Below are 12,973 nucleotides of genomic sequence, written 5' to 3'. Positions count from 1 at the left end.
TAACAATCCTAGGACTAGGCGCTACTTAAGGCTTAATATAATTTTATATATATATATATATATATATATATATATATATATATATATATATATATAGATAGATAGATAGATAGATAGATAGATAGATAGATAGATAGATATACAGATATAGATATAGATATATGGTGCCGTTCTCACCAGCAGCAGTCAGGCCTACCAGTCCTTGTAACAGAACGTCGCATTTTGATATATACTTTATCTAAGACCAAAAATAGTCGTACTAGAAAATGATAGCGGCTCACGAAATAGACATATTGTTCCGTTTTCTGTTTTGGGTCCTATGGTAGATTAGGATAGAGGACTTAACAAGACAGTTTCTTGACGTTTGTAAACCTTAGGAAGACGGGCTGATTCTGGCAGCCCCTTGTGGCCTCTCTCTCACCTCCACCCCAGTCTCTTTCCCTCTGTGTTCTTCCTAGGCTTTCTCCAACTTCTCTATTCTTCCTTCTCCGTCACCTTTTTCCTGCTCCACCACCATTTTCTCCGCTTCCTTATCCATCTCCTTCTCAGCACTTATCCTCCGAGGGCAGCCATTAAAGACGAACTGTGGACGATACTTCCTCTCTTTTAGACCAATCATGATCGGTTTCAGACGATATGCTTTGGGTCATGGATGTCGATGGCTATATTGAAGTTCTTCAGCGGCATGGTGAATGATTTAAGGAAACTTCTGTTCATTTCTTCGTGTAGGGAAGGTTCTGTGTACATCTAGTATCATGACGGCTTGTGTTCACAACACATGGAACATGTATCATGGCAACCTCCCGTGGGAAGCTTATGTGTTGCGGGGTGTGTGGCAACACTGTTAATACTTAGGCTTTGTTGACTACACACTAGAAAGTGAAGGGACGACGACGTTTCGGTCCGTCCTGGACCATTCTCAAGTCGATTGTGTACTAAGTACTCAAGTACTTAGGCTTTACAACACTAGCCAGATGTAGGATCAGTGTTGTGGAGCAATATAGTGAATAATGCGCCATGCTTCAATAAGATATAATCTTTCCTTCGTGTAGATATTTACAAGTATTACGGTTGTTATTAAGTTTATTTTTTTAATATTTTCTACCACAGACCTGGCCACACAGTTGCAATGCTAATCAACATTTAAATATTTTCTTCTGTCCTCCATGGACCTCCTCCATTAGAGATCTGTTAAACATATACAGTAGTTCAATGATTTATTGAACTATCGACCACAGAAGGTGATTGTAGTGCTTTTAAAATGCTAAGCTACTGTTATAAAGTAAGAGCGACGTCTTCCCTGTACTCACCTAGTTGTGCTTGCGGGGGTTGAGCTCTGGCTCTTTGGTCCTGCCTCTCAACTGTCAATCAACTGGTGTACAGATTCCTGTGATTAGCTTCAAGTGTCTTCCCCAAGGAACATTGTCAGAAACTTGTATGATCACTGGTGTCAAGTGAGGTGGGGGGGGGGGGCGACACATCACAAAAGGGAAGCATATATATGTTTACAATAGTTATTCTCCTGCCAACAATGAATATTGACTTTACGTATATTCAAATCTGACAATCTTAGTGAATCCATAGGAAAACCCTGACATATACATCAATAACAAGAGCAGTAACACTAATCAATACATAATAAAAGAAATAATAAATGATTGGGTATTATTTAAAACAAAATAGAACGAAATGACATAACTTGGGAACTATAGAGGTTGGCCGGCGGGGCGCCCAATACCCACTGTCATCTGTGTGGTGTCTTCTCACTCACTATGGCTGCCAGGTCTCCTTCCTCCACATTCAGCCCGTTCTCCCGAGCGTTCCCCAACGTCATTAAACTGTTGTACTAAATTACCCAACCCGTCCTCGACTCAAGTCCATTACATCCAGCGGCGACCCCTCAGACGCATTTATAAATTTTTACATGCTTTTCATTCAAAACGGGAGTTTTCTCAAATATAAATTAATATTATAATGTATTAACATAATGTGCATATATAGGCATAGGTTAGGTTAGGTGTTTAGGTTCTGTTGGCGATTATTTTTATTTGTAGTACGTGGGTGAAGCATTTACAGCGTTGTGGTTCGAACAAAATTCGTCAGTGAAGCACTTGTTCCGGAAGTGTTCGAACGAAATCAGTTGTGAGTCATGTGCAAACCGTTTTTCATTTATAAACAGGGGGTTTGGTGGGTGCATGGAATCACTTTTGGGTCTTTGTTTGGAGGACGGGCTGGAAATTACTCGAACCTGATCTACCCGAAAACCCACGAACAGAAAATGGGACATCGCGACGATTTCGAGAGTCGCTTGCTACCATTTTAATTAAGTACTTAAGTGTTTGGCCTTAGGGACATTATATCCTATGGGTCGAGTTGCGGCACCCTACACTAATCTAGAGTGATTTGGCTGTTATTTGAGTCATACTTGCTAAAGCCCGCATCTAGAAGCAACAAAGAACGTGTGAAAGTCACAGCCCGCGGATCCGCATAATATGGGAGAAAGCCTAACGTTGATATTATCACCATGAAACACTCTAGAACAATATGGCGCCCAGAAGAATCATGCGATCACAAGACACATCGACATGCAAAAATAATAACAAAATGTTCAACTAACGGGAAGTCAACTCCTATTGGTCCATAGAGAAATTCGCTTGCTAGCTGGCAGAAATACTTGCCAAACCTTCATAGAGTCGAGTCGTTTTGACCTCGGAAAGATGCCTTTGAAGCATCCTTACGAACTGCGACCCTGTATGACAGTTCAACGTATGTTCTTGATTAACGAGAAGACTTCATGGCGTGCTGAGAAGAGCTCACACTCTGATCGACAACATTGGCCTGGATTGTCCGGGCGTGGTGGCCTTAGAACATACAAATACAAATATTTATTCAGGTAAAGTACATACATACAAGGTAAGATACAAAAGTTGATGGATTTATAGATAGTACTAGTACATACAATGCCTAAAGCCACTATTACGCAAAGCGTTTCGGGCAGGACATAGTTGAAGCCTCATCATTGTGCCTAAAATCGAGGCCAAGAGATGAGAATGATAAAGGAAATAGCAGTGAAATTAGGACCACTACGAAGATAGATGAAGCCTGATAATTTTTGGATTTGATCCATCCCAGAAATAATTATTGGTCGGTGAAAGAAGGACAAATATATATATATATATATATATATATATATATATATATATATATATATATATATATATATATATATATATATATATATATATATATATATATATATATATATATAATGTTGGTTTCTTCGAATTATAACAAATTTAGAATTCGAAAATTTATAAAATGAATTTACTTAGTTGTCCACATTTAAAATATTATTTATGATGCTGTTCTCTGTAATGATAAATTCCATTACGAGTTGAATTAAAAAAAAATGCAAGCCCTATTCTACCGTGAGAATTAAATTCACGATAAATTTCCGCATCATTGGGAAACGGAAGAGTCAGGGTGGGAGAGAGGGGGGCACCTCCCCCCCCTTTCCACTCCACTCCTAGACCAGTCTGTTGTGGAGGGGGAGTGAGTGTGGATGAGTAACCCACCTGTGGATGTAAGTCATCCACAGGTGGCTATAAGAAATATTGCCGGAACAGCCGTGGACATCTTCAAGAGAAAACTGGACTGTTTTCCAAGAGAACTTCCGGATCAGCCGGGCTGTGGTGGGTATGTGGCCCTGCGGGCCGCTCCAAACAACAGCCTGGTGGACCAGACTCTCACAAGTCGAGCCTGGCCTCGGGCCGGGCTTGGGGAGTAGAAGAACTCCCAGAACCCCTTCAAGCAGGTATCATCTTCTGTGGTTGAGTGTTCAATAAATCCTTAAACTATATGTTTAACAGATCTCTCACCTTGTCCATGGAGGACAGAAGAAAATGTATATATGCTGGTTAGCATTATAAATGTGTGGCCACGTCTGTAGAAAATAATAATGATAAAAAAAAACTCTGATGTCCCTGTTCACCTAGCAGTAAATAGGCACCCGGGAGTTAGACAGCTGCTACAGGCTGCTTTCTGGGGATGTGTGTGTAATTACCTAAGTGTAGTTACAGGATGAGAGCTACGCTCGTGGTGTCCCGTCTTCCCAGCACTCTTTGTCATATAACGCTTTGAAACTACTGACGGTCTTGGCCTCCACCACCTTCTCACTTAACTTGTTCCAACCGTCTACCACTCTATTTGCGAAGGTGAATTTGCTTATATTTCTTCGGCATCTGTGTTTAGCTAGTTTAAATCTATGACCTCTTGTTCTTGAAGTGCCAGGTCTCAGGAAATCTTCCCTGTCGATTTTATCAATTCCTGTTACTATTTTGTACGTAGTGATCATATCACCTCTTTTGCTTCTGTCTTCTAGTTTTGGCATATTTAATGCTTCTAACCTCTCCTCGTAGCTCTTGCCCTTCAGTTCTGGGAGCCACTTAGTAGCATGTCTTTGCACCTTTTCCAGTTTGTTGATGTGCTTCTTAAGATATGGGCACCACACAGTGTGTGTGTGTGTGTGTGTGTGTGTGTGTGTGTGTGTGTGTGTGTGTGTGTGTGTGTGTGTGTGTGTGTGAGTTAGAGATAAATATATGTAGTAGATATAATAAATGAAAAATAGATTGGTTAGAAAGGGGAGTTCTAAGAGCTAATTTCTCGATTCTGCAGATACAAAAAATACAAAATAATAAAAACATACACACGTGAAGGCGGGACCAAAGAGCCAGAGCACAACCCCCGCAAGCACAACTAGGTGAGTACACACACACACACACACTGATCAACACATACACATGTAAACTGGCCAAGCCACATTCGCACACAAATTTACACACACACACGGACTGACATTTATTCGGGTATTGATATTCGAGAGAGAGAGAGAGAGAGAGAGAGAGAGAGAGAGAGAGAGAGAGAGAGAGAGAGAGAGAGAGAGAGAGAGAGAGAGAGAGAGAGAGAGAGCTCACTTGGTGGACCCGTCAGCTTGATGAGCCACAGACTAAAGTTGGGAGTGGCTCTACTCTCTAACTTTAACCTCTGACATTCTCCCACTCATTGTTCTCACCTTCACTATCTCTCCTTTTTCACTATCTCTCCTTCACTCTCTCTCTCTCACCATTTTTACTCTCTCACCTTTCTCATTCTAAAAATCTACCTCTCTTAATCATACTGACTTTCACCTTGAATTCTCATCTCTCACGTTTCTTGTTCATATTTCTCACACTCGCGTTTCTCATTCCCATTTCTCACTAGCACATGTCATCAATAGAGATGAGTAAGAGATTGTAACCAGAACATAAGCTATAACAGGTATGTCAAGCTCAGGGCCCCCCCGAGGGCCATATGGGCCACATTTGTGTTGTCATGAGGGCCACACACCACAACTATTAGAAGTCATTTCATAAAAATTATTGCAGAATATTTTTATTTCTTAAACTTAGAAACATACAATGTTTCATACATTGTATGAATTAGATATCAAAGATCAAACATACATCAAAACATACAAATGCTTTAGCTAACAAAAGAAAACAAAAACCAACTTTTACATGGCAAAAAATAGACTTCTATGCAACAGCAACAAATAAATTATACAAAAAATTACAAGTTCAATATGAACATTTATTAACGACTATTCAATAATTCTTAGTGTTTTGACATGAGGCTTGATACCTCTTTTTAATGACATTTTTTGCCATGTCTGGCTTAACAAATGGGTAACTAACTTCACAAGATTGTTCGTTCAATCCCCGACCGTCCACAAGTGGTTGGGCACCATTCCTTTCCCCCGTCCCATCCCAAATCCTTATCCTGACCCCTTCCCAGTGCTATATAGTCGTAATGGCTTGGCGCTTTTAGCTCATAGTTCCCTTCCCTTCCCAAGATTGTCACTTGCTTAGCTACATGAACTAATGGGGTTCAGTTCCTGAACCCATTATGTGCCTCTGTAACCCCTTTCCCACCACCGTCCACGGGATGGGTATGGGGTGCATAATAAAGACATTGACTGAAATGTCTAAGCAGTTCCCACTTTGATTAGAAAAGACAAGTGTTGATTACTAATATATGCGACCATTGCACTAGTATATGCGACCATTGCACTAATATATGCGACCACTGCACTAATATATGCGACCACTGCACTAATATATGCGACCACTGCACTAGTATATGCGACCATTGCACTAGTATATGCGACAATTGCACTAATATATGCGACCACTGCACTAATATATGCGACCACTGCACTAATATATGCGACCATTGCACTAGTATATGCGACCATTGCACTAATATATGCGACCACTGCACTAATATATGCGACCACTGCACTAATATATGCGACCACTGCACTAATATATGCGACCATTGCACTAGTATATGCGACCATTGCACTAATATATGCGACCATTGCACTAGTATATGCGACCATTGCACTAATATATGCGACCACTGCACTAGTATATGCGACCATTGCACTAATATATGCGACCATTGCACTAATATATGCGACCATTGCACTAATATATGCGACCACTGCACTAATATATGCGACCACTGCACTAATATATGCGACCATTGCACTAATATATGCGACCACTGCACTAATATATGCGACCATTGCACTAATATATGCGACCACTGCACTAATATATGCGATCATTGCACTAATATATGCGACCACTGCGCTAATATATGCGACCACTGCACTAATATATGCGACCACTGCACTAATATATGCGACCATTGCACTAATATATGCGACCACTGCGCTAATATATGCGACCATTGCACTAGCATATGCGACCACTGCACTAATATATGCGACCATTGCACTAATATATGCGACCATTGCACTAATATATGCGACCACTGCACTAATATATGCGACCATTGCACTAATATATGCGACCACTGCACTAATATATGCGATCATTGCACTAATATATGCGACCACTGCGCTAATATATGCGACCACTGCACTAATATATGCGACCACTGCACAAATATATGCGACCATTGCACTAATATATGCGACCACTGCACTAATATATGCGACCATTGCACTAATATATGCGACCACTGCGCTAATATATGCGAGCACTGCACTAATATATGCGACAATTGCACTAATATATGCGACCATTGCACTAATATATGCGACCATTGCACTAATATATGCGACCACTGCACTAATATATGCGACCATTGCACTAATATATGCGACCACTGCACTAATATATGCGACCACTGCACTAATATATGCGACCATTGCACTAGCATATGCGACCACTGCACTAATATATGCGACCATTGCACTAATATATGCGACCATTGCACTAATATATGCGAGCACTGCACTAATATATGCGACCATTGCACTAATATATGCGACCATTGCACTAATATATGCGACCACTGCACTAATATATGCGACCATTGCACTAATATATGCGACCACTGCACTAGCATATGCGACCATTGCACTAGTATATGCGACCACTGCACTAGTATATGCGACCATTGCACTAGTATATGCGACCATTGCACTAGTATATGCGACCATTGCACTAGTATATGCGACCATTGCACTAGTATATGTGACCATTGCACTAGTATATGCGACCATTGCACTAGTATATGCGACCATTGCATTAGTATATGTGACCATTGCACTAGTATATGTGACCATTGCACTAGTATATGCGACCATTGCACTAGTATATGCGACCATTGCACTAGTATATGCGACCATTGCATTAGTATATGTGACCATTGCACTAGTATATGTGACCATTGCACTAGTATATGCGACCATTGCACTAGTATATGCGACCATTGCACTAGTATATGCGACCATTGCACTAGTGTATGTGACCATTGCACTAGTGTATGCGACCATTGCACTAGTATATGTGACCATTGCACTAGTATATGTGACCATTGCACTAGTATATGTGACCATTGCACTAGTATATGTGACCATTGCACTAGTATATGTGACCATTGCACTAGCATATGCGACCATTGCACTAGTATATGTGACCATTGCACTAGTATATGCGACCATTGCACTAGTATATGTGACCATTGCACTAGTATATGTGACCATTGCACTAGTATATGCGACCATTGCATTAGTATATGTGACCATTGCACTAGTATATGCGACCATTGCACTAGTATATGCGACCATTGCACTAGTATACGCGACCATTGCACTAGTATATGCGACCATTGCACTAGTATATGTGACCATTGCACTAGCATATGCGACCATTGCACTAGTATATGTGACCATTGCACTAGTATATGCGACCATTGCACTAGTATATGTGACCATTGCACTAGTATATGCGACCATTGCACTAGTATATGCGACCATTGCACTAGTATATGTGACCATTGCACTAGTATATGCGACCATTGCACTAGTATATGCGACCATTGCACTAGTATATGCGACCATTGCACTAGTATATGTGACCATTGCACTAGTATATGCGACCATTGCACTAGTATATGTGACCATTGCACTAGTATATGTGACCATTGCACTAGTATATGTGACCATTGCACTAGTATATGCGACCATTGCACTAGTATATGTGACCATTGCACTAGTATATGCGACCATTGCACTAGTATATGCGACCATTGCACTAGTATATGCGACCATTGCACTAGTATATGTGACCATTGCACTAGTATATGTGACCATTGCACTAGTATATGCGACCATTGCACTAGTATATGTGACCATTGCATTAGTATATGCGACCATTGCACTAGTATATGCGACCATTGCACTAGTATATGCGACCATTGCACTAGTATATGCGACCATTGCACTAGTATATGCGACCATTGCATTAGTATATGTGACCATTGCACTAGTATATGTGACCATTGCACTAGTATATGCGACCATTGCACTAGTATATGCGACCATTGCACTAGTATATGCGACCATTGCACTAGTGTATGTGACCATTGCACTAGTGTATGCGACCATTGCACTAGTATATGTGACCATTGCACTAGTATATGTGACCATTGCACTAGTATATGTGACCATTGCACTAGTATATGTGACCATTGCACTAGTATATGTGACCATTGCACTAGCATATGCGACCATTGCACTAGTATATGTGACCATTGCACTAGTATATGCGACCATTGCACTAGTATATGTGACCATTGCACTAGTATATGCGACCATTGCACTAGTATATGCGACCATTGCACTAGTATATGTGACCATTGCACTAGTATATGTGACCATTGCACTAGTATATGCGACCATTGCACTAGTATATGCGACCATTGCACTAGTATATGCGACCATTGCACTAGTATATGCGACCATTGCACTAGTATATGCGACCATTGCACTAGTATATGCGACCATTGCACTAGTATATGTGACCATTGCACTAGTATATGCGACCATTGCACTAGTATATGTGACCATTGCACTAGTATATGTGACCATTGCACTAGTATATGTGACCATTGCACTAGTATATGTGACCATTGCACTAGTATATGCGACCATTGCACTAGTATATGTGACCATTGCACTAGTATATGTGACCATTGCACTAGTATATGTGACCATTGCACTAGTATATGCGACCATTGCACTAGTATATGTGACCATTGCACTAGTATATGCGACCATTGCACTAGTATATGCGACCATTGCACTAGTATATGCGACCATTGCACTAGTATATGTGACCATTGCACTAGTATATGTGACCATTGCACTAGTATATGCGACCATTGCACTAGTATATGTGACCATTGCACTAGTATATGCGACCATTGCACTAGTATATGCGACCATTGCACTAGTATATGCGACCATTGCACTAGTATATGCGACCATTGCACTAGTATATGCGACCATTGCACTAGTATATGCGACCATTGCACTAGTATATGTGACCATTGCACTAGTATATGCGACCATTGCACTAGTATATGTGACCATTGCACTAGTATATGCGACCATTGCACTAGTATATGCGACCATTGCACTAGTATATGCGACCATTGCACTAGTATATGCGACCATTGCACTAGTATATGCGACCATTGCACTAGTATATGCGACCATTGCACTAGTATATGCGACCATTGCACTAGTATATGTGACCATTGCACTAGTATATGTGACCATTGCACTAGTATATGCGACCATTGCACTATATATGTATATATATATATATATATATATATATATATATATATATATATATATATATATATATATATATATATATATATATATATATATATATATATATATATACTATATTAATAACATTAATTACTATCGTATACTTGCTGGTTGGTCAGTAGGCTAAGGCGGTGACCTTAATGTCTCTCTCCGGAAGTTTATAGACCTTATAGGACCAAAACCAAGCCTTATTTTCTGTGTTGCATCTACATGACACGAGCTTTGATCTCTTCGATAGATCTAATAAAGCTAATTTAGTAGATAAACACAAACTTCGAGTAGATAAACACAGATTTATCTACTCGAGACATCCCATCTTGTCTTGACATCAAGACATTGTCTTGTCTGAGACATCCCAGAGACACGCAACTTGTCTTGTAGTAAAACTGCTCAATGTCTAGGAATCATTTATGAAAAATTTGCGAAAAGCGTTAGCATTGGCATTTTAGATATATGCAAATTTTATAAAGCCTACAATTTGTTTTTCGTTCGTCAAAAAATTCAATTATGTACCATATTACATTTTACCTAATAATTCCCATCGATAGCCGTTTTATTTTCTCTACTTTATTTACACCAAAAATAAATATAAATACAATTTTGGCCGTATGTCCGAGGTAGGAATTTTTAATATGCCAGAGGAGGCATTTACAAATATATGACAACAAACATTGTTTCAGCTGCGTTATTTGAGGATAATCTTGCCATCAGTTGACGGGTCTATATCTAGACTAATAAACAGTGTCGGATGATCAACGACCTTTTGGGACAAGGCCGAGGAACTAAGACAACGAGGCCATCTTCAATGTTCCGTCGTGAGTGTTGGAAGTCTTCGAGTGAGTTAGTGACCCCCAACCTGGATTAAATTAAATCAAAGGCTTCATTCAAAACTGAAGCCTTTTTCACAATAACAGTCGCCATAACAGCCTAGCACGCAGACGTTATATGAAGCAGAATTCGAAATTCTATTCGCAACAACTAAAAAGAATCATTACATGCAACCTGTCCTCTTAAAAAGAACGTCGCTTTTGGCCGTTTGCCCGTATGGCCGAATATGGACGTAATTTGAAAATAAAAAAAAATTGAAACTAAATTTGGGATTTTTTTTTTTCAACATCAGTAAGTTATGGGTCCTCTGATAGGTTAGGTGGGCAGGAAATTCTCATAAAGTTTCAAAACGTTATGAAAAACGTTAATGGAAAGAATCCTTTTCTAAGCCGGCCGAGTAAGCCGGAGGACTCAAACAGAAAACGGAACAGTACGTCACTTTTGTGATTGGATTTCATTTCAAATTACGTCCAAATTTGGCCATAGCGGCGCATACGAGCCAAAAGTGACGTTATTTTTATGAGGACGGGTTGCACACACAAGAAAGTGTGAAGCGCTGGAAAAACGCACTGCACCCAAATCCTGGAGACAAGACCTGAAGCAAAGGCCTACAGCAATGCTCTGGAGAACGGATATAGAGCGAAATCCTTGTGTGAGACACCGGATTGAGGCATTAGAGTGAGGCTCCGTAGCGAAGCTCTGGATTTAGAGAAGCTCTGGTGCATGGTCGTTCAGTGAGGCTCTATAGTGAGGCGCTGTAACAGGGTCCTGTAGCGAGGCACAATAGCGAGGCCCAGGAGCCAAATAATGAAGCAAGACCCTTAAACGGTTCTGGATAGACCCCTGGAATGAGGTCCTGGAGCGCCTTAGACTGTTTCCCTCCATAGCTTGGTCACTGACTCATTACAAACACAGTAACAACTCTCCTATTTGTAATATCAGATATAATATTCTTGTGTCAATCTGCGGTAGCCGAATTGTATTTCCACTCACATTCATCAACATTAATAACATACGTGAACTATCACGTTCTTTTGAGTTTATTTGATAACTTGAACATGAGCATATCAGTAAAATTCCATAGTCCCGGGCAGTCTTTGACCTCACAGCCACAGGTGACACACATATATATATATATATATATATATATATATATATATATATATATATATATATATATATATATATATATATATATATATATATATATATATATATATATATATATATACATGTATAATAGTGTTCGATGAGCACCAATTACACACACATTACAGAAAGAACACGTGCCAGCGTTCGGAACCATCCTGGGGCAATTATCCCGCTTGATAATGGCACAGAACAGTTCCAAAAGTCCACATCCTTTTTTTTCCTTCACTAATGAATAGATTTAGTGTTTAATTGTTCCAGTCACGGCATTGTAACTTTTAATTCTTCGACATCATGTTGTACAGGAGACGTACTTCTCCTGACAATGAAGGTAATGGAGTATTGATGATACAAATGATATGATATATGATAAATGATGATATTCATTTTCATGATTGCCAACGTTCAGGCAGACACAACCTCTTTTCATTCGATAAAAAGTATCTAGATTATTCCCTGGTGATTTCTGCCACACAGTGCGAGTTAGTGATGTTTCTCGTCCACTCTTCCCTAAGTCCGGAGACACTGATTTGATAATGTACCTCATATCTTACATATAACAACACACACACACACACACACACACACACACACACACAGACACACACACACACACACACACACACACACACACACACACACACACACACACACACACACACACACACACACACACACACACTGAGCTCTACACACAACATGTCACCCACACACCCAACACACACCTGCCTCCACACG

General features: G+C 40.0%; 1 protein-coding gene across 1 annotated transcript; it reads right to left on the bottom strand.

Moving 5' to 3' along the window:
• Nucleotides 1-454: 454 nt before the first annotated feature.
• On the bottom strand, nucleotides 455-10,219 carry LOC138352487 (pneumococcal serine-rich repeat protein-like). The gene is made up of 2 exons (XM_069304986.1): nucleotides 7,474-10,219; nucleotides 455-639 (listed from the first exon to the last, which is right to left on the bottom strand). Exons 1-2 carry the CDS (start codon nucleotides 10,217-10,219, stop codon nucleotides 455-457), a joined length of 2,931 nt encoding a protein of 976 aa, XP_069161087.1.
• Nucleotides 10,220-12,973: the final 2,754 nt, after the last annotated feature.

Source organism: Procambarus clarkii, chromosome 53 (genome assembly GCF_040958095.1).
Source record: "Procambarus clarkii isolate CNS0578487 chromosome 53, FALCON_Pclarkii_2.0, whole genome shotgun sequence".
Taxonomy (NCBI): domain Eukaryota; kingdom Metazoa; phylum Arthropoda; class Malacostraca; order Decapoda; family Cambaridae; genus Procambarus; species Procambarus clarkii.
This window is presented reverse-complemented; position numbering and strand designations above follow the sequence as displayed.

Excerpts from the sequence above, each read along its gene's own strand:
- LOC138352487 (XM_069304986.1), bottom strand. The coding sequence starts at position 10,219 with ATGGTCGCATATACTAGTGCAATGGTCACATATACTAGTGCAATGGTC. Across the intron at positions 640-7,473 it reads TGCAATGGTCGCATATGCTA|CATATCGTCTGAAACCGATC; the intron begins GTGCAGTGGTCG and ends CATGACCCAAAG.